At 36.0% G+C, this 27,051-nt stretch overlaps 4 protein-coding genes across 5 annotated transcripts; 1 reads left to right on the top strand and 3 right to left on the bottom strand.

The window, feature by feature from the left end:
- Nucleotides 1-17: 17 nt before the first annotated feature.
- On the bottom strand, nt 18-17,131 carry LOC149727664 (magnesium transporter NIPA2-like). Its single transcript, XM_089888626.1, has 6 exons — nt 16,910-17,131; nt 16,005-16,067; nt 15,309-15,399; nt 2,577-2,737; nt 1,715-1,977; nt 18-1,341 (listed from the first exon to the last, which is right to left on the bottom strand). The coding sequence occupies exons 1-6, from the start codon at nt 17,094-17,096 to the stop codon at nt 1,078-1,080; spliced, it is 1,029 nt and encodes a 342-aa protein (XP_089744752.1). The 5' UTR covers nt 17,097-17,131; the 3' UTR covers nt 18-1,077.
- Nucleotides 4,253-14,859, top strand: LOC149727665 (WD repeat-containing protein on Y chromosome-like). 2 transcript variants are annotated; one of them, XM_089888585.1, is made up of 21 exons: nt 4,253-4,420; nt 4,812-4,926; nt 5,266-5,347; nt 5,658-5,764; nt 6,011-6,187; nt 6,566-6,740; nt 6,989-7,123; nt 7,405-7,679; nt 7,904-8,013; nt 8,349-8,549; nt 8,713-8,977; nt 9,370-9,508; nt 9,820-9,925; nt 10,182-10,507; nt 11,068-11,196; nt 11,515-11,993; nt 12,291-12,512; nt 12,907-13,182; nt 13,569-13,679; nt 14,016-14,131; nt 14,455-14,859. In XM_089888585.1, exons 1-21 carry the CDS (start codon nt 4,254-4,256, stop codon nt 14,837-14,839), a joined length of 4,098 nt encoding a protein of 1,365 aa, XP_089744711.1. In that variant the 5' UTR covers nt 4,253; the 3' UTR covers nt 14,840-14,859. The 2 variants fall into 2 exon arrangements, with proteins under 2 accessions (XP_089744711.1, XP_089744710.1); XM_089888584.1 differs by lacking the exon at nt 12,907-13,182.
- Nucleotides 17,132-17,277: 146 nt separating the features above from the next.
- LOC149727666 (uncharacterized) lies at nt 17,278-20,731 on the bottom strand. Its single transcript, XM_089888613.1, has one exon. The coding sequence runs from the start codon at nt 19,509-19,511 to the stop codon at nt 18,030-18,032; it is 1,482 nt and encodes a 493-aa protein (XP_089744739.1). The 5' UTR covers nt 19,512-20,731; the 3' UTR covers nt 17,278-18,029.
- Nucleotides 20,732-20,881: 150 nt separating this feature from the next.
- On the bottom strand, nt 20,882-26,046 carry LOC149727667 (acetylgalactosaminyl-O-glycosyl-glycoprotein beta-1,3-N-acetylglucosaminyltransferase-like). The gene is made up of 4 exons (XM_089888615.1): nt 23,495-26,046; nt 22,997-23,190; nt 22,438-22,592; nt 20,882-21,251 (listed from the first exon to the last, which is right to left on the bottom strand). The coding sequence occupies exons 1-4, from the start codon at nt 24,230-24,232 to the stop codon at nt 20,953-20,955; spliced, it is 1,386 nt and encodes a 461-aa protein (XP_089744741.1). The 5' UTR covers nt 24,233-26,046; the 3' UTR covers nt 20,882-20,952.
- Between the last annotated feature and the right edge of the window lie 1,005 nt (nt 26,047-27,051).

Consider the following 27,051-nt stretch of genomic DNA (forward strand, 5'->3'; position numbering starts at 1 on the left):
GATCCAGCATCCTCTAGTTATAAAGTTTGGTGAACTGTATATTTATTTTAACACTTGATTGTGGTGCAATAAAAAACAAAAATGCTGGTTATAAAATCAAGAAAATTTAAACTCAATAATATTTACGAGTATACGTTAAATATGCGATAACGTAATTACCACTGAACGTCATTATAATTGCTTTTTTAACACAAAAAATCAAAATCAGGTAAAAATTTGTGATTAAAATAGGAAATTAAAACATTGGTTATTGAAATAATATCAAATAAATAACGTCGGGTTGCGACGCAGAGTTGAACGATTTCTTTCAAACCATGGCTTCATTAAATAATGATTAGCAGAAAATATTAATTTTAAACATCACCCCAGCGTAGTTGAAGTCACAACTTATATAGTACCAAATATACACGCTGTACTGTTGTAAGACAAACTTTATCTTTAACGTGTGCAACGATAAAAGCGTTTAAATGTAAAAATAGAACTTATTTTTCTCGCGTGGGGGAGCAACGACCCCCGTTATAACACGGGTGCTCTGTTTCATGCAAATCGAGCCCGAGTTCCCACATACTAAATATAACTTTGCGTGTGATTTTTAGGGGTTTAAAATTGTACACGAAAACACAGCACTTGGACTCGAATTAGGGTGAATTATGGCCGTTGAAGCATTTACAAAGGTAAAACAACCTTTTTAACAAAGTTATTTAAAACCAAACGCTACATATAAACCAGTGGAACCTTTTTCTCAACCCTGAGTTTAAATGTTTTTTTAACGACGATATTTTTAACGATAAATAACAATAGCACTTAATTATTCGAAGTAAAAAACGAACAACGAAAATATTTTCACCAATAAAATTTCATAGTGCTTCTTTTTAGTTTAAAAAATGCCACAGTTTATTTTAGAATGTCTATCTATGGGTTAAAAAAAAATCGAAAAACGTAAAATCGAAATTATACCTTAAAAAGAAAATATAGAATATAGTATTGTAGGGTAAGATGGATACCGTTAACTTTGAAACTATTCTGACCAAACATATAACCAGTAGACTGAGCAGCACTTTAGGATCTAAGTCAACATTACAGTGAGTCCATTTCCAGGTCTGGCACTCGGTTATACCCTGACGTTGGTTTCGTGTCTTTATATGAATTTAGGAGGACGACCCCTGTTACTATGGTGACGAACCCACATCCGAGTCCAGTGCAATCCCTCCATGAGAGGAAAGCAAACTCCCGGAAGAGGAGGATTGATCCGAAGATCAGGAAGAGGTTGGTGAAGACGTATTTAATGGGCGAGATAGCGCTCGTGTTAAACAGGGCAAGGGCTTTGTTAAAATATACGACCTGGAAACGTAATATGAATGAATGTATAAATAAATGAATTAAATAATGTAACTTAGCTGTCCTCGCGTGGCGGGCAACGACAGTCGTTATAATACCAGTGTTGTATTTCGCACACTTCGTGTCGCGTACGAGTTACCACGTATGAACACGGATTTAAACCATCGCAGGGAAGGGCGACAGACGTGTAACACGGGTGTTGTGTTACATAACTGTTACCGCTTTTATTACGACTAAAATCCACATTGGTGGTACAGTCTAGCTACAACTCGCTATCCTTGGTTACACCGTGAGTACTCGAACCACAATTTCGTGGCGCTGACCAACTACGTTTATTGTACAATACCCCAATATATATATATAATGTATCCATTACCTGCACTGGTATTCCTATCAAGTTCGCTGCGACCAGCACCCAGAACAATGGGTGTAGGTAGGGGGTAACTGGGTTAACTTCGGGTGGGGTAAATATATCCTTGATAGAAATCCCCAACCCTTTACCACACAAAACTGTAAGCGCCCCCACAACGTTACATATTGTGACGTACACCATAAGATCGATGTGGCCGCGTTTAGGAGCGATGAAGACAATGAGAACAGCGGCAACAACGAGTAGAATACAACAGTATATGAGGAAAGCTGGAATGTAAGGTTGGCGTTGGATTGCTTGTGGTTTAAAACTATGGGTTAACTTCGGGTGGGTAAATATATCCTTGATAGAAATCCCCAACCCTTTACCACACAAAACTGTAAGCGCCCCCACAACGTTACATATTGTGACGTACACCATAAGATCGATGTGGCCGCGTTTAGGAGCGATGAAGACAATGAGAACAGCGGCAACAACGAGTAGAATACAACAGTATATGAGGAAAGCTGGAATGTAAGGTTGGCGTTGGATTGCTTGTGGTTTAAAACTATAGTGAAAAAATTGACGCTCGTGACTGTGGGGTAAGATGAATACCCATAGCATATAATACCGTGATACATTTCGTAATGGTGTTTCGAACAATTAAAAACGCTATTTTAGGGTCGCGAGAAAACGGTTATACAATTCTGAAAATGGAGCGATATAGATCAAAATAAAAATGAACCATCTTACCCCAACCTACCATATTACAATTATGATTCTAAATATTTTTTAGCCAGGACAGCTTGAAATGGGGGCGTTTTTTAGCTTTATGACAGTTTAAGCTTCTATTTAGAATCTAGGTTTTGATAAATATCAAACAACATACCAGGGTCAATGAACCTTTCAACCAATTCACTGTAGTTTGAAACCTTTTCATGAGTTGGTGCATGTATTACTATGATAGTGGAACCAACTAAACTTAATAAAACTCCAATCTTGCCAAGTCTGTTCAATTTCTCCCCGAGAAAGATGGACGACAGGACAGCGCTGCAGAGTTCAACGTGTTATTTGTGCCGGTATAGTTAAGTGCCAATTAAATTAAAGTTTAAAAAATCAGAAATATTGAAAAAATTTAAACATTTTTACTGGTTAAAGCGCTCGCCTCGTAACCAGACGAAACGGTAAAGAAAATAGGCTGCTACCAGTAACTATAGTGAGTGAGGAACAAGAGATATTAAGTGTAAGTAGCAAATATAGAAATGCTGGATTTCAGCCACAAAGCACTAAAACACTGCTGTTCCAGAAGCTTTATAAATGTTTAAGGTCACTGGTACGCCGTTTCGATAGTTGTGAGACGCTTTTTAAACCCATATTGCAATAAACGTGATTATACTTCATTTTATCCGAATGACGAAATACTAGACCAGAGGTATTTCTTGTAGACCTTGTGCCGTGTCTGAATGAACTCATAGTTCCAAAAGGTCGGCTATTAAAAATCTCCAACACGGGTGACAAGACAACCTACTAGCTAGCGTGTATGGAACAATCCGTGCATTCATAAAGGTAACAGAGTAAATGCGGTATGTCTGTTTGAACCTGTACTGTGAAATTATTTCTGCGGTTACCGGGCGTGACCAGAGGATACAGGGCTTAGTGCTGTTATAATTACTGGCGTGCGTGTCCGTGGGCATGATATTTAATATAGTATTTGCTTCAACCCAGTGGTCACTAATGGTTTGACTAAAATATGAACGCCAAAGACAAGGCTTGTTATTTTGGTATATGAAGCGACCGTGTATATAATGCGTATAACAACACACATATTTATTCTTTATATTCGGTTGTTTGGCTAACCATTGACTCGTGTTAAATTATTGATTTTGCCATGAAATGAATTATCCAATATACATGAATGTGGAATTGGATTTCTGGGGATAGTATAACGTCAAAATATGTATTGTGATATCACAATGGTAACTACCGGTTGACGAAATAATAAAACGATTGTGACATCACGAATACAATATGGGAATACATGTTAACGGGAAAATTTCGCGGGATGCAAAAAAAATATTGGGTGTTGTATATTTTAGGGAATAAAATATGTGTTTCTTTAGCTATTTTTGCGCAAAACGATCTTTAAAATATGTTTTACATGGTTGTCTTGCAGATTATTCGGTAGAATTGACTTTTTATAAAACTAGATACGAGATTTGGGGAACTATAATAACAGGTAAGCTTGATGTTTTATTTAAGTAAACGAAATTATATGCGGTAGACAATTTAGCGCTTATTGGTTTCGTGTTATTTATTTAAAAACCCCATACCAAATATCTCATAGCTTGCTATATAATTCAGCGTGTTAGTTTTTAGGATTTTTTTCGAAAACGTTTGTATAATTTGTATAATTTTTTATTTTACAGTTATTAATTTTCAAAACCGCAAACAGTTAAAACATGAATAAAGTGGGCAAATGTTTTATCCGACAGTTTAATCTTAATGAGATTTTAGAACGTATAAAGCTGGAAATTTTAAATTCCATTAGAACCGACAAAGTGCGATTATGACGGAACAACTAAAACTTCCGGTGATCGGGAAAAAGAAATCATCGAGCACTTTACTGCCGCCAGTGGTGGGTTCATGTTGTTCAACACGGTCACTAGGTGGGAGAAGAAGCGTCGAGTCGCGTGGTTCAACGTGTGCTACGTCAGATGGGGACTTGGATAAAAGGTGAGAATGTAAATGAAGTTGGTTTTGTTTTGGTATATCTGTATATTGTTTTTTATAAAATTGGCTGTTCTTATGAAATTATTTTATTAATTTTACTTTTTTATTATTGCATGCAAAGGCAATGGCAATCGATGTAGCACGGATGTTTCAGCCTGTATGTTACTTATTTTGAAATAATACTAAGTGGTTGATAGAGTCGGTGAATTTTTCGAAATTAAAGTAAGATGTTCAGCGTCTTTTCGCTTTAGTGTTTGGACATGTTTGGAACCGCAATACCCCATTTGTATAGGCTACACATTACACAGAGGTGCAAATGTGTTTCCGTTACCAGTAGCGACACATTTTTCATATGCATGTTATATTGTAGTAACTTAAGACTATTTCTTTTCAGTCTTTCATCAACGGATTCGTTGACAGTTGAAGAAAGCAACCAATTGAATCGGAGAAAGAAATCAACCATTGACCAATCAAATTCGATCAAGACCAATTTAAAAATGGCGGGAAAGGTGAGACACGTGGTGACAAAGCTTGTTGTTGACAAAGCTTGTTAGGATTGACATAGATAGAATGTAACGGTCACACCCGAATCAGTTTTGTACTTCTGTTTTATCCATTATTTATATTTAAATAAGAGACTGAAGATGCCATTTAGGCGAAATATGTTATTTATATAATTGGTTAGACTTGAATTTTGTCTGTTACATTTTCGCAGCACCAGATTCAAAGAATTAAATAAGAATAGATAGCATTTATTATAAAACTGCTTCTATGAGGTATTATACAACGGTGAAGCAGCTTAGACACACATTAACAAGGGTGGTATATCATCAACTTTTAAATGACAGGAAAGCGGAAAGTCAGGAAAGAAAGTTGACGATCAAATGAACTACGAACACTTGCAACAACTTGAGCAGATATTTAATGAAGGTATGGAATAAACGACAAGGCTAAAAAACGATTTAAACCGGAGATGGGCCATCGTAAGGGTAACTGCAGTTTAATTTATAACAAGGGAGCATAGCTGTAATTAATGGGCACGTACTATTAAAAAATGATTAATAAATTCGGAGATACACAAATCAAAAAAACATATTTTTATGCGTTTCTGATAACGATATGTGTAAATACGGATTGTACAACGCCGGGGCAGAATATTTCTTCCAAAGTTAAACTGCTAAACCTAGCCTAGAATGACAAAATATCTCTAAGTATGGTAACCTGTTTTATGTAACGCAAGGCTCCAAGGGCGAAGAAGGATTGGACATGAAAGAATTCCGAGTAGCTATGAAGAAAACGATGGGAAACGATATTGATGATACAGAGTTGGATATGATATTTATGAAGGTGAGCGACAGCCATTAGCGTGACCTAGTGGGTGGAGTACAAGAGTGAAGGACCCACAAAGTTACAAACTTGGTGACTTGTAGGTTGGCTCAAGGTACAAATAGGCAGAATGTGCATAAAATTGCAGTGTACGAGTTGTTCATTTATCTGAAGTTGCCTCGGCAACTATCTTGCCTGTTATCTTTCTTGAGTATCATTACTATCTTTGCTTTGTAACTGAAAGTACAAATACATTGTGTTCCTTAGGTTGACAACAATTGTGACGGAACGGTAGATTGGGATGAATACCTTTCATACATGTTGTTGGAATATCAAGAGAAGAAGAATATGTTTACACTGGACCAAGATTGTCCATTTCCAAACCGTTTGTCAATTAAGACAAGCAATCATCTGGAGTCGATATGTAGTGTAAGGTTGCTACAGGTGAAATAAAAGAATAACAAGTACAACCATATAACTATAAAGCATTCTATCCGGCCGAGATCATATGAGATGGCATGACGAGATGGCATGGGGATCTGCTGGGGTGTAGGTGAAAGTTGGCTCATTACCTCTTCTAACAATATATGGTATAAATTATAAATACATCTCCACTCTGCTAGGCACTACCATTTGCCACGTTCATTCGCTTGACAAAACATAATTGTGTTTACTCCTGTTGTGCAATTGTGCCTAGTAAATATTGCATAACAAAATGTTGAACACAAGGCATTCAACAAGGTATATACTACTGGCGGACAAAATTTAATTGCACAATTTCTACTGAACCAATATAAACCATACACTAATCCATACACACAGGCATTTGGTCGGGCAAATGCTCATGGTGAGGCTGAACCAGATGATTCAGCTAGCAGGTACCTCACCTTGTCAAGAGAAGGTGTTTTAAATATTTGGAACATGGATTGGACGCTACAGAAGTCTCTAACATTAGATGCAGCGAAGGGCATGTCGGGCCAACCAACAAACCCAGCAGGTTAGACTTAACATGAAGGTTTACAAATTATCAAACTACCATCAAGGCTACTGTAAGAATTGTTATTTTAAATAGGTGATTTACTTTTACATGATTTACTTTACAGGTTTTTACGTGATCATTTAATATTTTTCATTATCTTTTTATAGGTCATGTCTTTTACCCCTATAATCTAATTTATGTATTAGGTTTTGTTTTAGATGATGTTTTAAACTTTTAACAAATTTAATTCTTATTTGTTTAACTAGGAAGCAAGGGTTTGGCTGTGACAGATATGGTGTGTATGCCGAACTGCAACACAGTGGCAGTTGCTTCTACTGATTATGAAGTGTCTTTTTACTCAATGACATCAAACATGGTGCAGAGGAGATTTCAAATTAAAAGTAAATTTTAGCTTTCTCCATTTAACTGATTGCTTTGCTGTCAAAAGAAGACTCTCAGCTTTAACAAAACACTTAATCATGAACTGCTTTGACCAAGTCTATGCCCAATAGCAGCTCAATAATAAGGAACAGTGATACAGTATGTAAAAATGATACTGTAATGTGAAAAGTATGCAAGCGCTATAGCTTGAAATTAACCATAAAACATTAATTGAGCCTAAGTATATATCATTGGTGTCAGTGAAACATGTATTACACAACAACATTGATTTTTAATTCAGATCTCAAAGACTGTGCCTTAACCATGGACTACAGCTACAACTTTAAAAAACCTCAGAATGCAATCCTACTGTGGGGGGACACCAGTGGAAGCATAGTCATTATAAGATTCCATGAAAATCCCAATCTAAGTCTGTTTTCTGCCCCGTTATGCCCAAATAACCAAATCAGTTTAAAGCGAGTGTTGCAAGGAAGTATTAATGGCTTGATAGCAGCGAGATTTAAGAACGTGCATACAGATTGGGTCCAGCAAGTCAGATACTTCATTAATAAAAAGGTAATTTATAAATTGCAGTGTGACACAATGTGATTTAACTTGTAATTAATGGTAAAAACAGAAACAATTCTCCATAGCTATTTAACAATGGTTATCATTAATAAGGGATCAACAGTAGTAAAATAAATCACTTGTTTATTGGTATTGTAAAGTGGTGATTGAAGATAAAGGTTCATTATTGGCCTAAAATGCACCGTTATGAATTGATAAGATATATTTAACAGGGCCTAGAATGCTTTATTTCTGGATGTGTAAAAGATGACACTGCACTATTTTTTGCTGATATCACAGAAAAAGTAACAGGCACTGGCAAGCAAAGAATGAATGTCAACAGGTAAGTAAAGGGCTTTGATTACTTTTTATTCTACAAAGTAAGATCCAATGGCACGGTATGCATGTGAACCTAGATTTTAAGTGGGTCCCATTGCCGCTAGTCCCTAAAGCCATTTTACCAAAATGTTAAACTACCTTAACACACTTGTCTTTTAAATAGAAAATGCAACTTGGTGAAGAACTTTTGTTGGACTAGTTCAGAATGCTGTTAAACAAAGAACTTGACCATATCTATTTCATAATGCGTCATACTGAGTGTCCGCTTTTATTATGTCCGTTTTCAGCTTATTTGAAATAAGTTGCGTGAAGATACACGAAAAAATAAATGGTTTTCAGGCGCTCATACTTCTGCATAAGAAAGGGTGTTCTTTGTCTAACATATGATCCTGAATGGAACCTTATTGTGACTGGTAGTCGTGATTGTGATGTAAGAGTATGGAACCCATATGTAATTGCTAAGTCATCAGCAGTATTGAAAGGTCATAATTCAGCTGTTCTTAATGTGGTGGTACGGTCATTTGATCACCAAATTATCAGGTGGGTAATTTTAACTATGTTTACGGAAAGACCTACAATGCCCTGGGACCAAACAGATTTGACTCTTTGTGCCGCATGTGTAATGACCCTATTAAATAAATATTGAACATAATGCAAGGATGTAACAGGTACATAACTGTTTCTGTAATAAATACTCCACCAGTGTCAGCAAGGACAAGAATGTAAGAGTTTGGGATCTCCGAGATTACTCGTGCAAACAAAACATCCATGGTCGTAACATTCCACTTGGTAGACTTGACATCACAGCAGTTTGTTTTAATGAGAGATACAAAGAACTTGTGATAGCTACAAACAGGATTGGAGTCCTTCACCCACGAGCATCAGCAGTTACAAGTTATTCTTTAAAACAAACTAAAAGCCACCAGAAACCTGTAGCTAGGGTGTTGTTTAATCCACTGTTTAACCAGGTAAAACTATTGCGAGTTTTGTTTAGGAAAAGAGTAGTTTTTATGATTTTTGTAGTCTTTTAAAATTTCTTTCAGCTATTCCATCTTAAAAAAGCTGAAAATGTTAGATTAGTTTTAGGGGCTTGTGATTCTACATTGGATAAGGTATTTTCAAAATATCACTTCACAGGTGTGTTTCAGTAAGAATACACCAGAACAACCATTCCATAAGCTCAAAAATATTTTTATTTCAGTTACTACACACTTTAAACCCAGATTGCACTAAACATAATTGCTTTGTTATCTTAAATACCCTATAGTTCCAGAATATGGGGTTTCTAGTCTAAAACATTCATCCTTGAATTTTTATAATTTCATCCGGAAAATTTCAACAATAAATGTTACAAACACAGATAGTGACAGGGAGTGAAGACTCGATGGTTTGTCTCTGGGACATAAAGACTGGGGTGAAACAAATGCAGTTTAACACTGGTAATGATGTGGAGATAACTTGCATGGCCTTTGATCCAACAAACAGAAGATTGTTAATAGGTTGGTCAAGCTATATACAGTATAGTATGTGATGCCCCAAGTTTGCCCATTAAGTCACTATTAAGTTGGTTTAGTTTTCATTAACTTGAAGCTACCAAAAAAGTTTAGGAGCAGCAGAATAACACTCTGTGTTGGCGTATTGGACAATATGGGTGATGGTCCAATTCTAGCACAAATCCCAAGCCTCCCTCCTCCTCCTCCTTGGACCTTGAGTGCCATAGGACTATAATCATATGTAGAACCTCACATATAACCATACATAACTCATTACTGCAATCATTTTTACTGCAATACATTACATTTGACTATAGGAGGGAGAAATGGTGCAGCTATTTTATGGAACTTTAACAACGGAGCAAAACTTCGAAGCTTGGAAAAGATGGATAACCAGGAGATTACTGACGTTGTGTTTACAAGGTATATTGTACAGAAACATTAAAACTTGCCAATTTTTTAAACTTAATTTGAAAAGCATCCACAATCAAAATAACAGAACATTAAGGACAGTATTTGTTCATACCTCATAAAAGACATTTACAACTTAGATACAAGATACAAATAATCATGATTAGAAATGTTAATGGTTGGTTTATACAGCCCTACCATTATTGGGTATCCAACTTGCACTTTATGCTCACATATTTGTCACAAAAATCTCAATTTTATTCTACAGGCAGCGCATTGTAACAGCAGGGTGGAACCGACATGTCAGAATTTACTTGGATTCCTACGGGAACGACCAATATGAGTTGTTGAACCAAACACATGATGATGATGTACTAAGCCTGGACTATCACAAGTCAGATTCATTACTCGCATCAGCATCTTATGATGGGGATGTCTATATATGGTCAGTTGATGCTGGGGAAGTACTCATGACATTCAACATGCATATAAGCTTGTTGCCAATACACAGAGAAGATCAGGTTGATAAGAAGGAGAAAAAACACAGGATTCGAAAGTTGAAGAAGCCATACAGTACTGCAAGCAGTGCATCTGGTATAATGATTGCTACTAACTCTTTTCTAAGTATCATTTATAAAACTTAATGCAAGCTGCAATAAATGTAACAAGTATTTTGTTTCAATTTAACTAATACGGTTTATTTAATCAGGGAAAATTAAAAATTAGAATTACATATTTTGCTATACAAGTTTAGATAACGAATAATAAATAGTCCTACTTGAATTTGTAGTCAAGATACAAACATTATTCATCCAGGGTCATGTTTTGTCGATGCTGTTCATAATGGTTTATATTACTCCTATATCAAGTGTAGCTTTTGTAAATTTATTCCTTGTGTTCGTAAAAATACTATTCCTACTTAAATTGTGTATAAAAAACATCATGCCTCTATCTCTGGTCATGTTCTGTGGATGCTCCCCAAGCCCCAAATTACACATTCCTTTAGTTTCTACTATCCCCTTTATGGCCCATATCACTCCTATGTTAAAGTAGGCATTTTGTGCATATTAGCTACATTGTACGTACCAATCAGGCATCCATATAAGCTGCACTGAATAATGAATGTTAATATATAACCTCAACAAATAAAACAGAGTCAGAAAGCAAGAAATCCCGTCATGGAAGAAGGTCGGCCACAACTATTGGGTTTGTTGTGAAGAAAGATGATGTGTGGTTGCCATCTAATTTACCATGGCTGAAGAAGAGTAAAAAGCAATGGAATGGTAGGTGGATGAATAAGATAATATTGTAATTTGCATATTTTGAATTTGCATTAGCATCAAAATAGTGGCGCATATGGTTAAAATGTTGATTTTGTTTTAGAATAATGTAAAAAATAATGGTAGTTAAATCTTCGATTGATGCAATGCTAAAGAGATTGTCTTAACATCTCGTACGACTGAACAACCAAGGCAAGGATATCATTCTCATATCCAAAACCTCTTAGCCATCATTTATCAGCCACCTTTATGATGAATGTCTGTTCTATTTTTAGTTTGTCAGGTTTCTATCAGTACTACTGCTTTTTGTTAACATTTTAGACAAAGAAGAAAGCGTTTCCTCTGACAGTACTTTCAGTGAGACCGAAAGTGAGCGCACTCACTCCTCCAACTCTAGGAGCAGCTCAAGGTCAAGTGCCAACGAAGAAATCCATAAGAAAGCCATGCAGACCGACCGTGCAGTTTATAAAGTCCTTTTCCTCCAAATGAGACAAGCATCAGAGACATGCTCTACACTTATAACAGCGGGAACTGATGGCTGGTTAAGTGCTTGGTCTGTTCATCAACGTGGTGGTATGCTGGGTTACTACCACGCTTGTAAGAAGCGGGACAGAGGTGACTTTGTTACCTTTATGGTAAGCGATGAGAAGAATAAGGTTCTGGTAACTGGGGACAGCAGAGGTTATCTTAGAGTGTGGGATATTGAGAAGTATTGCAATGAAGAAGATGTTGTTAGGAGAAGATCAATTGTAGACTCATCAATGGAAATGACATCTTCATATGCCTCATCTGTTTATTCAGTAAGTTAAACTAAAATGTCTTATAATCCTTTCAAGTCAGTGATTCTCGTACTGCTTTTTACTTGTGTACCATCTTTCATTTCATGAACCTCGTACCACTCAATTGAAAAAAGAATGTGGTACAGGTAATAAAATCAAAATAGGCTGCTTGCCTTACAACAATTTTGTTTCTGTGAAAACAGTTTTCTTACCAAACCATCTACTTATTTTAACACATTTTACAACACTGTTCAGTTCCACACACATGTATTTATCACTGTATCATAAATCACCATACTAACATATTTCTCATTGCAGTATCAATCCAACTGTCGATATCTACCAACCGACCAACCCCCAGTGTTAAAGATGTCGGTTCGAGCACACACCTCTGCAGTCACTTCCATAGCTTATGTCACAAACTATGGGATGATTGCATCTGGAGGGGTGGATGGGAGTGTAAGGTTGTGGGCAATCAATGGGAGATATATTGGAACTTTTGGCCAACCAGATTCATGGAGCATTGACTTACCAATTGAGGTAACAAAACAACTGCATTGGCTGTTGGGTGGTAAACTGTTGCCCAAATCTCTGGGTGTTGGGGTACAGTCCCATCCAGGACCTTACCAATGTAGAATAGACTATAGATCAAAACTACGATGGGCATTAAGTCAAATGGGAAATCTTTTGACTGATGGTTCTGAGATAAAATTTTAGCCTATGCCTGAACACTTGTATCAAAGTTTTAAAGACAGGCACAATTATTGTTTTTCTGTTTTGAATTAACCACCCCCCCCTTTTAAAAAATGCATTTTTCAGGCAATAACTTTAAAACATACAGCTCTTAACCAAGTATTAAATCGAATAAGATGTTATTTCTACCAGCACATTACTATGTGATACCTTGAATCCTTGATGATACCATGCTTTACAGATGAGTGAGCTGCCAGTAGCCATACCCTCAGATGTAAGGCGGGTAGCTTCACCCACAACGCTACGTACGGCTAAAGGCAGCGTTCATACGCAGTGGAAGCAAGTGAAAAATGCAGTGAATTTTGTCAACCTAGCAGGAAGGCTACATGATATGAATATGAATACGAAAGCTTCTAAGAAACCCATACCAAAAGCAGTACGAGTGGTACAGGAGGAAATGGTCAGGAGAAATTCAATTGAACAAAGGCTTAATGCAGTTTCAGACAGATTACTTGAGGTATAACTTGGTAACAGGTATGGAAGCTTGATATATTGGTTACTGGAGGTATGTGAAGTATATGAATACAGCATACAGGTATGGAGGTTTTATGCTGGTATTTATATCTTAGTACACTCAAGAAAATGGTCCAGGCTAAATTTAAGTTAAAATAGTGTGATACAGCACTCAATTATGGCAATTCTGATACAAAAAAAGATAGAAACAGGTCTTTTAGCAAAAAAAAGACATTAAAATTCAGTGAATTTCCTTAAAGCTTCCATAGAATAAAAAAGTATCTTTTACGAATTGATTTTTTTGATCAGAATTTCAGGACATGTCACTTCTTTGACATGCTAATGATAGCATAACAGCCACTTAAATATCTAACACTATTAAATGTGAAGGAATCTGCACCTGAGACAGCCATGGAATCTCGACAAAGAAGAGGAAGTGTAACTGTATGGATGCAAGATATTCCTCATTCTATAACATGCAAGCATAAATCAGTTGATCAAGTAAGACATCTTAGTGATAAATGTAAACTGTGATTCCAAAAATTAGAATCGTAAAAGGGCGTTTCTACCCTTTCATAATTTATCAACTATAAAATAGCCAGTATTAAATTGAACAGATTGAACATCTGTTCTTCTATGTGGACAAGTCCTAGTCGGGTAACTAGGATTTAGGCTAAATTCAAGTCAAAAAATTGTCTTAGGGTGGGATGTGCTCATGTCTATAAATAAAGCTCTCTAAATTCAAGTTTATGAAGACACCAGTTAACATAATATACTGCCTTTGATAACATAGTCTTACATAAACAAGACATTAGGCTACCAGTTCTGTCATTCCAGGTTGAACAAACCTTTCAAAGAATAAAGAAAGAAGGATTGAAAAGCAAGATACTGGGAAATATCAATTACAAACCTAAATTGAGACACAGAAGGCATAGAATTGATACTGATATTAAGTATGTAAATATTGTCTACTTAACATATTCTTTTATTTTTTTATTTGAATCAAATTTACAGTCAAATGATAATCAATTATATATACTGGTTTTAAAGGAAAAGATTGTGTATCTATTACTTAATCCATGTAATTATAAATATATATAGGCTAATAGGCATATTTACTGTTATCTGCTTTCTTTTGGTTATTTTTATACTAATCTCTTTTTTGTTTCAAAATGAATAAATACAGAATTTGATTGAAGGTAGAATAAAATATTCCTGATTATTAATTACTGCTAGCTACAGCAAGTTAATATTTATGAATTCAAATTATTTTCAGATGGTGCGACAAACATGCTGTGATATTTAATTCGCTTCCATTTGCGCAACTCAACCAACCTGCCATACCCCCAACCCCTGAACATATGCGGAAGGAGAATAAAGAGAATGCGCGATATCATTTCAACATGGCGCAGAAGAAGTTACAATTATCTGCAGCTTTTAGACGAGCTTCAAGACAGGAAAGTCGACCGAAATCTAAAACTCCTGATTTTACTAAAACCCATGATAATGTTATCACCCTTCCACCAATTGGTGGCGGAAAAGAGCCACACAGATCTGGGGAGTTACGAAACGAAGCCGGCCATAAAATCGTGGTCAAAAAGTCAAATATTTCGAAACACAGAGCACCCTCACCTCTTGCCTCACTACCCGTCATTGCTTGAATAAAATCTCTATTTTATAAGTTGTACTATTATTTTCATTCTAACGTTACTTTAAACATGTATGCTTAGGCAAAAACTGAAATGACATGAAAGTAGAAATCATAAGAATAACACACATTTTGATGAAAGAAACTCCTCAGTTTCTAACATGTTGCCTTTGCTTCAAAAAGCAACTATTTTTCCTTTATAAAGTATTTAAGTAATTTATATTAAAAGTATCATTGTGCTTTTAACAGTGTTCTAAACCTTACACCGTTTATATACCATTGCAAAAAAATAACCAATTCAACAAGTAAATTCAACAAAAATACTCACAAAAGTAAATTCAACAAAAATCATCACAAAAGTAAATATAAACAAAAAACAAAACCCTTCAGCCTACATAGTATAAATCTTTCAAAATACATTAGTAAAGCCTAGAATCCTCAGACCAAATCAAACTTTGTTATAAAGCTTACATAGTTCTTACCTTACAATAACACGCAAAGCACCCAGGGGTGTAATCAGAATAGCTGGTGCGATCGTGTAAGCAACAAAGTTAAGGATTTCTCCAACTGCCACTGTAACAATATGCAGGTGATAACTTATTGGAAACCAAATAGCCTGCCACGTTGTAATAATATAATAGGTATTAGGTAACAAAGTTTTATTAGTTGCAGAAGGACAGTGATAGCTAGATCAACAATCCTGTGAAGCAAAGTTCAAGTCACTGATTACATTGCGAATATAAAAAGCAAATGCAGTGTACTAAATTCCAGAGTAAACCTCCCTACCCACTTGTGACAGGCAAATTATAAATCTAAGAAATACATACCCAAAGCTGAAAGATAACAGCTTTAAAATACATAATCTATGTGGTATTAAAAAGTAACCACCGTTTACTTTTGGTTATTATTATGACGGCCTCAGCTCTAAAGCTGGTTTCACACCAGACGCGCTTGACGGTAGGGTTGTGGTTCTTGTCACGCGGAAAGCAGCAGGTGGCGATTACACTAGTCGGCGCTATGCCGTGACCACGTGATTTCTTCGGTTGAAGTGGAAGATGCGGAGCCCTTAAGCTTGCATGCATTTTAAAGAACTACCATGGTTAAGAGTTTGGGACATCTTTTTTGTTGGCAAGACATTGGAGCTGCATGAGTTTAACTATTCTCAAACATTAACTTACTTGACAGCATACCAAGCCACCACCACCATTGAAGTAAATATCCAAAGCCATTCGCTCCTGGATCTAAAAGGAAATTACAACACATTAATTTACATACTAAAAGTACGATACATGGTATATATATATATATATATATATATATATATATATGTAATATGTGTGGCATTTAGTATGTAGTGTCATATTGCAATTTAAATAGAGCCATAAAAAGGTTGGCTACAGTTAATATCAAACAGATGTATTAATGTATATATATAATATGTTTGAAAAATCTGTCATTCTCAAAAAAAAATTTATGATTACAATACAGAATATTTGTTGCTTGATTTACACGTGTAGTTAGCTCCACTACTCCAGTGGTGACACGTCATTTATAATTGAATTGGAATTACAAAACCAACAAGTTAATCATTAATGTTAATAGGCTTATCTAGGTTATCACTGACATAAATTGTAATACAACTAAAAGTACATGACGTCAATTGGCGTGTGGGGTTATTATCCTAATATAATGTAGTGCAAGAACACAAATTGTGTATACTTTAATGATTTAGGATGCTAATATTTGAGCATTTTGCATTGTTGCAATGTGTGGGGTTCATTACCTAAAACTCATTGTATAGCAAATTGTTTAATTTACTGAATAACAAGTTACACTGTTAATTAAAAAAGGTTTTGATATAAATGCCTGTGTCCAAAAAAATGTGTCAAAATAGAAACCATGCAATATATGAATAAAAATTATGTATATAGCCCATGTAGGCAAAACTGAAATATAAGTTCTTTGAGCATAATATAAATGACGGAAACTAATCAAAACTTGCAATAACTGACAGGTATCTCTGACTCTAATAATTTAATTTAGGACAATTTATCTAGAAACTAGCTTAAAAATTGTTTCTTACCACTTTTTTTGTTCAATTCTCGATTTCTTATTAGTCCTTTCTTCTGTAAAATGAAACTCCCACCCACCAACACTGCTGAAATAACTGACAAAAGCAATCCAAAGTAGGGGTGAGAAGCTTTGGGGGTTTCTTCTGTGTCAGGCAAGTCAGATAGCAGCGAGCGACTTGACCAGTAGGGCATCGTCATTTTGGAGGTAGAAATACACAATATTGTCAGACAAAGTTTATTTGTATAAATTGGCTTCTATGCTACAAAAAAGGAACCTTTAAATTCAGGAAATGTACCTTCTTTGTAAAAGAAGATAAAAAGGCGAACATCATTTGTCCTGCACTATGGTGGGAAGTATGGCGTTTAAACAAGCAAGAAGTTCAGACTACAAACATTTATTAAATACCAATATTTTAAACAAAAGGCAATAAAAGTTGTATATACGAGAAATATGCATCGAGAACATCAAGGGTAAGAAATCTCTTAAACACAAAAGGCACGGAGAATGATTGCACATAAAATAAAAATATACAAGAACAAAAATAATCACACCAACACAATAAAACCCACAGTTCCAACAGTTAAACTAAACAACTGAATTCACCACTTCTACCTACTAACAATTATTTAAAGTCATATTGATACAGCATGGTAAATAATGTATGTATCAAATATAAACACATGCGATAACTGTTTGTATACTGTAGCCCATGAAACACTATGTTTAACACACCATGTATTTACCTAGCTTTGTTTAACACCTGACACGTCATGCATGACAGATGACACATTATGTTTAACACACTATGTTTATGCAATTATTCGAATACACCAGTGACAGTGTGTCACCATGGCCAAATACAGCCCATGGTGTGGACCCTGTTGTAATAAACCGATCTTTCGAAAAACATTAAAGCATATCCCATAAACATTATGCTGTATCATATGGCATTATAAGTCTGCATTTAATTCTTATGAAAATATAGAATCCAAATTCATTTTATGATGGAATTACTATTACACACACTTTAGCAATAAAATAAAAGTTCATTATTATCTCATTATTGTACGGCAATTATGGCTTACAGAAAAGACTCAAAGCCCCAACCCAGTGAAATATCTTTAGTTTGTTCATGTTGTGTCATCATCATTTCTATCCTTGTTCATGTTTGAAAACTCTTTTGTTTTATCAGCATACAACATACTGTAGTTATCAATGAGGTCATTATATCTTTGTTTTTCTTTATGTTCAAACTGAGATCCTCCTAAAACCTCAAGAAGAACTTCTCGAAACTGGCGACTCTCCTCTTTATTCATCCCGTTTCCGGTAAGATCATGGTTCGAGATAAGATGAACCTCCAACCTCGTTCCTGATCCGATCCCTGCATCCTCTAGCTCCCGACTTATATCATCTTCCATGCTCCGCAACATCCGATCCTGATCCCCATTATCCACCACCTCTCCGCTCATGGAGTCAACATGTTTCAAGGTTATCTTGACACCTTGGTTTCCCAGCAATACTGGGTCATAAAAATAGTTCCTTGCATAATTCTTCTTCTGCTGATAAAACAACTCAATATCCTTCTGCACACTGCGGGCCACTGTTGCAGTGGGCAGATTCTCAGTGCTCAGGAACTTCTCCATAATAATAACAAGCAATTTTCGCAAGAGTTTTCCCGATAGCTCAACCAGGTTCTCTGGCTTCATGAAGCTTTGTATAACAGTCATAGCAAGATTTTTTACAAACTTTAACTTCATTTCTAATGAAGAAATCTTTTCACTTGCATGTTTTAGAGAAACCTTTGAATTTGTTGCTTGACCATTTGACCAATGCCAATTCAATGCAGGTTTCTCAAGCCCAGCCACTGGTTTAGGGATAATAGGTTGGCAACTGATACCTGCTTTTAAAATTTTAGATGCAGGTTTAGTGTAAGGGTGTGCACAGATCAAAGGGGTTTTGATTATAATCAAGTATGAGCAAGTTGATGGTTCATCCACTCTCTCAATGTAACTCTCAATTACAGAGTTATCGCAATAAAAACGAACCTCAGTACTCCTCTGTGCGTTAAGCAATCCACACATAGTACCATTAACATAAGTTTGCGAATGGTATGACACTAATTTCTTATCCTTCTTTTTAAACACAGAATGTTTTACTCCATCATCATTTGTTTTATTTTTCCAATCATAATCTGCCTCAAAATCCCCAAGACTAATGGGTTCTCCCATGACTACTCCATCTTCACTATGGTATTGCTTAATTCTGCCATTAAAGCAAAACTCATAAGTCCACCAGCCTTTAATTGTAGTAAGACATGGTGATGAAAGTGACACCAACATTAAAGGTATTGGATGATCAGCAGGTACAAGGTCTACACTTTTATCTTCAGCTAGTGCCTTGGATGTATTGCAGTAATATGCCTGCCCGTATTTAGATGACAAACGAACACCATCTTTAGAGTTTAAATTTTCCTTATAAATTGGTGACTTTAAAATCTCAATATTATAATTCGAGTCTTTAAGATCTTCGATATTTAGAAAAGCTTCTGCTGTATTTTCGTAAATACATAAAACATTGAATACCAACAATAAACTATATAATTTGGTAACCATATCCCCACAAGGTGTTATTACACGGCTGTTAAAACAAGAATAGTGTTAAAACATGTTGACCAAGAGCATGTAGTAATAAACAAAATACAACTCGTTGCCGTGGAACCAACGTTGGTTACTAAATAGTAAACACCGCTTAGCTCAGGGACCATTTTCGCTACTTGTCCATCTGTGAACTTTGGTCAATAAGGTTAGATTTATAAAAATCAGATTACAATATTTTTCTATCGTAAAATATATAAAGTTTACGTTCTCGCGTGGCGGGCCAACCTAAGGAGACTCTGATCCTAAGTAGCTAAACACGGAGGTTCGGTTTCATACACCTCGTTCATGCTTACGAGCTTCGTGTGCTTGGCTGACAAATTTAGACAACAAATCATGGGTGAGCACTGTTTTTTTAGCAAATGCCGTTTAAATTTCTTGTCCGAGATTGCGCGTACATCGCCGGCAAAAAGAGTCACACAGTATTTCTGTATGGGGCTCACGATTCACGAAGCTGCCAGTGCAATAATTAAGATTACATAATCACAATATGGAATATCGACATAGGACCAAATATTCACTATGCAAATAATAAAGCTTAAGACCGGACATTATGAAGACTATTTAAATCTAGAAGGCGTTGTTTTGGTGTTGTCCTGTAATAATGAGGTAATAATGCCTAACATTGTTTGCGCACTTATTGCATGCGACGTCGGGCGCTCTAATTATAATAGTTACGTCAGAATGGTGTAACTCTAGTTTTCAGGGGTTGTGTCACTAGTTTAATGCAGGCATCGTGGAACAAAATATAAGGGATGTCTTAAGTCGGTAAGTCTGTTCTTTATATCATAATATGTGCAATGATATTAAAGTACAATAGCCAATGTTATATTTTTATTTTTTTAAGTATTGCTGATAATTTGGACAGCCCATTAGTGAACAATTGCCGTTAAGTGTCTTGCCCACGTACACATACGCCTAGAATGGTAGCAGCGACGAGCCGGCTTTGATTTAGATTCGTTAGAACATTCTTTAATACTCTGTCATGGTGGTTAACCAAGTGGGTATTCCCAATATCATCACAAAATAAGATGTATAGTAAAGCGAAGTAAGATGGGACACTTTTAGCACTCGGTGTATCCAAATATCCTGTAATTCTTTAAATGTTCTTTGTTTACTACCAAATGGGCCGAAAAATTGAATGAAAAGGTTTCCCGCCTTCCCCCACCCTCACTATATTATTAAAAACAGATATTATTACGCTTTTAAATCTGGTACTTGCCTTCATTAGTCTTTTCTTGTATGTTTAACGGCTAATGATTATTGTTGCTAATTCTCTTCGTTGTTTTAATTAATTACCCTTGCTGCTGTACCGAAAAGCTCTGCAATATTTTATGTTGATATATTTCTAGTTTAACACTGATAAGAAATGGCGAAACAATAAAGACATGGCAGTAAATTATTTAGTTCTATTCGTTTCCGCGTCCTTTAAATGCGACCACTGTAGCAACAAAAGCTTTACATTTTGCTTAGTGTGCAAAGTTTGCGGTTTGTACGATCCCACCAAAGGCTCCCCCGAACTTGAGTTGATACCCCATGGTAGGGTTCGGTTTAATTTTCGCCACTTGGCAGTCATTTTAATATAAGCTCGATTCGTCTCATCCCAGGGATAATACATTAGGAGATATTTTGATCCGCTGTTAGTTGTTGCAGGTAAAATATTCGAATCTCTTCGTCCGAGTTTTTCTCGCAGTATTCCTGTAACATGGAAAAAAGAATTGTACAATACACGGATTCAAATTTAATTATTTGATTTTATTTGATCCGAAACGTGAAGATGGGACATCCTTAGCACAATATACGTAAATATCCCGATTGAGTTTTAAACAACTAACAACAACAACGGTCAATATGAGAGTCGTGATGGTGCTGTGGTTTTATAATTCTTTGACGTTGTTTGTTAACTAACAAATAGGACGGAAAACAAAATGAAAAAGTGTCTCATTTTCCCCCGCCTTACTATATGGAATGTTATGGATGTGTTTAATTTAATCCGGCTTTGGTAGGAGCTTGCCCTTGTAGAGTATCTAGAATATATTTAACTTATATGAATCGTGTAAAAAGTTTTTCCAGCCCTTATTTTAACCTGAATAGGCGTCTTTAATTCTGCCTGTATGAGTTTCTTTCACACATTTGCTTATTTTGAGTTATAACACAGGTGTTTCTACGTCCCCAATTCTTAAGATTCAAACAAGAACAATACTCATAATTTATAAAGATTATGACATTCCCTATACATTACAACTAGATACATTACATTTGACTCCTAGGTGCCAAGGGAAAATCTATATTAGTTTTTTTCGATTGCAGCAGCGTCCCTTTAATAAAATGAAAGTCTCCGTGATCGGTTTTTAATTATTCATTTGGTATTAAATTTATTATTCCTGTTAAGATTGGATTCCCTATGGACGTCTAACAAGCCGACTATCGATTTATCCATTTGAGATTTGGGTTTGCTTTAAGGAATCGAAAACTTTAAGATTAAATTTACACCTTGGTTCTTAGGGGAGATATATTAAAATTAAAATTAGAAATGAAAGTATGTTGAGTTCAACAGCTATGGGCTTTTCAGAGCTTTCATATATATTGATAGTACAGTTAGGTTACGGTAAATGGTTCATGTTTTTATTCTGTTTTATCGTTCTAATTTTTAGTAAACAAAGAATATTTATACATGATTATATAACCGCATACTTACAACTTTAAAAGAGCTTTGTTAATTGTTAAAAACTCGATTGTGAAATATGGGATATTATGAAGTAACGACATCCATCTAAGTCCTACAGAATACTATTGCATTCTTCTGTATTTTGCCCAAAACATGCAGCACGTTTGGGACATTTACTACTTTTTAAATAAGAGATAGAATAACACTGGTGCTTGCCTGTAATATAAACATCTTCAAGATAAAACTCGTTTCGTTGCGTCACTTCCGCCATACAGTATACGTCACGCATCATTGGTTTCTGTAGACTCCACATTCCACCGTGGCAGAAGGTGGGATAGTAAAGACCAGAGTAAACGTCTTTACTGATGTACCTTGAAATATAACGCATTAGATATAATAATATAATCAAAGCGGGTAAAATTATGTCAAGTTAATAAAGTTTACGCGTGTTTGCAGCAGGCACGTTTTTTAACTGACACTCTTTCCCAAACATTTTTATCCATAGCATGTTTTAGCAACTGTTGTTTTGCTGTTAATTCCCTCTCTTCGTTTTTAAATGACGCGATCTTCGCTATCGTTTTCAAAAAGATAAACAAAAAATATGTTATGTCATTTGAGATTCAGTTACGCCTAATAATAAGAACACTGCTTTGATCTTGTATCGTGCGGTTTCGCAGCACATGCTCCAACCGACGTTGCTCCAACCCCTGACCAACAACCGGTGCCGATTTTTAGTTACTTAAAGTATTTTAATTAAAAAGTAGCATTTTCTTACCATTTACTTTTACGCTGCCTGTTAACTTTTGAATCTTGGTCAAAAATAAACCCGCAATAAATGACGTCATCATAGCGTTCCACATGAAAGAAAGTGTTAATATTCATAAGGTTCATGACGCAATCATCGTCGGTGACGGTGTAGTATGATGACGTCATATGTCCTTCCAATAACCAACGAAACGATGATAAAACCTTCAAGTTATATTATTTTGTTACAATGTACCACTGTTTGTGGCTTAAAATCGACTTCGTGGGTTTGTCCGTGGATCTCAACCGCAAGTTTTGGTGTCAGTATGTTAACCTTTCTTTTCTATATATTGTGGGTAAAGTAACGTAGCATGGTACACCATAGCTCCTAGAATTTAAGAAAGTATATTGTCCCAATACACACATTACATCGTCGGTGACGTTACGACAGGAGCGGTAATGGATACGCCCCAAACAGACAAAGTCCGGACATAACACCACATATATATTCACCGTAAGTTAAGTTCACCTTTAGTGGAAGGGCTTTGTATTCATCCAGTAAATCACATTGTAAAAGATCCCCAAACATTTCGTTCTCTCTGTTGAGAAGAAATTGTTCTTCTGACGTTGATGTCCTCCCGAGTAGAAATAATGTGGCGAACCTCGTTCCTCGTAAAAATTCGATCGAACCCCATGTCTCCCTGATTACATCTCTCGCTTGCATGTGATGTGTGGCGGATTTAACTATAAATATCATCCAAATTTCTTTCCTACTTTCCGTAAACTTCCACGGGGATAGGAGGCCTCGTCTCCCGCAGAAAGGCGGCGCCGTTGGGAGTCTGGAATATTCTAAAAAGTTTTTTGGCAGAGATTCGAACATGCGGGCTTGATTCAAGCTATAGTTTGCCGGTTTGACCCGACAGTGAATTTGGTTTAATCCCTCGTTTCCTACATAGGCAGTACCATCTATATTTCGAGACCATTCGCTATATGGCGTTCTGAGGTGACATCCACTGCTGTTATTACACCGAACAGGCGCTAGTCGTTTCGGCAACGTCCGTTCAGTCATCGGCATAGATGTGATTCTTAAATCATTAGTATCAGTTTTAGTAGACTTGATTATTTCCTTGAGGCTTGAGTTCTTTAATATGTGACTTTCTTGGGTTATTTGAAACACGAGTCCAATTAACAGCCACAGCACAAGTGTCGCCATGAAAAACATTCGAAGCTTCGCTAAACTAACTACCATAAACCAAGACCTAACCATGATCCGTTTAATTATATCTGCAAACAATTGCAAATTTGAATACTTGTTCTATTTTGAGTTGGTTTATAATTCTGCCTCCCAACGCCGTCAACATGTCCCGTGTTTAAACTAAAACTTGAAACAAAACCAATTACGCACATCACACCTATAGTAAGTTGCGGTAAATAGCCCATGTTTTCATTCTCTTTTATCGTCCCATTAAATATTAAACAAAAAATACTTACTGAATTATATAACCGTATAGTAGACTTACGATTCTAAGGGAGCGTTTTTGGCTGTTATAAAACACGATTAGGAAACATACGTTACTAATTGCTATTAACGTTGTCCATGCTATACCTTACAGTACTTTACACTGACTAACATAACCTCCGACTCTTACTACAGCCCAATGACGATTTCTGCTTCGTCTGCCAAGATCTCATTGACGGTAAAACTAAATCCAGTTCTAGGGGATAAATATCTTTCGTGGGTCGATCATGGGAAATATTAACCGAACCAAATAGTCGGATCGAAAGGTCATTAATATTTTATGCCAGTACAAGTTACTTGCGGACCGTTTGGTGAAGGAAAGAAATAATGTATTCTTATACGACACTCTAAGGGTTCGGTGCTGTAAGGCTGGGTTTTAAATCCAACGAAATTCGATACAAAATTTAAGTTTACTGGAAAGGTGTTCTTTAGTTGCGAGACACTTAAACTCAGATGGCGATCAATTAATTGCTTTTTTATATTGTGGGTTAATGCCGCACCCTACCGTGCCTCTCGGATCCCAAGTTGTGCATGTTATATAGTAGGGTGGTGGAAGACGGGACACCTTTAACACATAATATTCAAATATCCCGTGTTTTAAACAATTAACAACGGTGCATGGGAGTCGTGGGAACACGGTTTAAATTTTCTTTGTTTACTACCAAGTGGGACGTGAAAATAGAATGAAAAGGCGTCCCATCTTCTCCAACCCCTAATATATGTAATATTATGGATATAGCTGATAATACCAACATACTATACACAGCTATATCAACTATATCGATTAGTTCTACATTTTCGTCTAAAACTCTTCTATGCACACAAGAACCATGACAGATAAATTACGTTACGTGACTAAAATTAGCATTATGACGTCACTATCATCTCGTAACCGAATCGATATAAGGCGATTATTTTGTTACAACGACCCATTATTTTACCCACTATGGAAGAATCTTATATCAGTTTTCAGTTTGAAACTTATCATTCGTTTTAGTTTAAAATCAGTTACATGATCTTTATGTGAGCACGTTAACAGTAATATTGAGAATTGGCTATAGACAATACATAATAATAATAATGTATGTCAAGGTAATGGCCCAACTTAGGCCCAGTCGGCGTGTATAGGATCTCACCACCGATAATGGGACAAGAAAATAGAATGAAAAGGTGTTCCATCTTTCCTCACCCTACTATAGTTGCGTAGACATCATATTTCTATATGTTTTAGCGTTGTTCTTCATACGTGACGTAACCTCACATTAAAAGTTCAACAAGTCATCATGAAGAACCCATGAAGAACACTCCGCTTTAACAAACATTTGCTCCAAGAACTTTTAATCTCTTCCAACCTCGTCCTTGAGACATTCGTCTGGTGCTAGGTCCTTCAAGGCGCTTAATATTTCTCAAGTATCCGGTGTATTTGGCTGGCTTAAGCCTTAGTTGGGAAAATATAGTACCGTTGGGGAAGATGGGACACCTTTTCATGCTATTTTCTTCTCCTATTTGGTAGTAAACAAAAACCTTTCGAAGAATTATAAAACCGTACCTGCACAACTCCCATAGACCGTTGTTATTTGTTTAAAAACACAATCATGATATTTGAATATTATGTGCTGATGGTGTCCTGTCTTCCCCCACCCTAATATATATCATAACGTGGGGCTCGAAATTACTTTTAACGAAGAAGCTAGGGCAGACTAAAAAAATGCTTACATGCTGGCAATAAACATTGAATAACTCGTGACGTTTACAAGGGCTTTCCCCCCATTGATTGAACTATTGAACTGACGCTAAATGAGTAAAAGCGGCCTTGGAATGAATGTCCGGTCAAAACTATGCGAACAAAAAAAAAACAATTAGAAATTTTCAGTAAATAAAAATAGATCAGAAACCACGGAAAACTATTGTGGCAAGATCAAACAAACGTTATTTATCTCTTCGAACACAGCACCGTGTATCAAATTAAATAAACAACGATGGGAAGGGGGTTAGAAACCAAACGACATTTTGTTCAACTCGCTATAATGGGTAAAGTACTGAGTAAATGTGTAAAATAAAGGGCAGCTGCTAACCCCGCCACGTTTAATTATAGATTGCATCAGTTGGCATTACTGGGACATAACGTTCATTCCCGGCTTAATGGCCGATAAATATCATTGGCGTCCATGGTGCTAAAAATAGCTTTTAAAGTAGATTGAGCTATTTCCTCGCGGTTTCTTTAACGAAAATGTTAGTGATGCGACACCTACGATGATTGACAGACTGATAAATTATAGATGTTAAGACTGGCTCCTAAGGCTTGTATAAATGATGGGCGCTTCGTCATATAAAACACGGGGGACATATCATATGAATCATTGGATTTTTTTAACGCTTTAGGAACAAAATCTTTAAATATGGCGGTATGTTTAATATACGCTTTTATATTGGTGCTTTTTTGGATTAAATACACTGGGATCATTTAAATAAATGTAAAATAGTTGGGGTCCAAAAAAAGCCCATACTTTAATATTACAGTACTTCTAAATTCCCAAGCGAGCTCATGTCTATACGCGTAGAAACCT

Source organism: Ciona robusta, chromosome 11, assembly GCF_009617815.1.
Source record: "Ciona robusta chromosome 11, ASM961781v2".
Classification (NCBI taxonomy): Eukaryota; Metazoa; Chordata; class Ascidiacea; order Phlebobranchia; family Cionidae; genus Ciona; species Ciona robusta.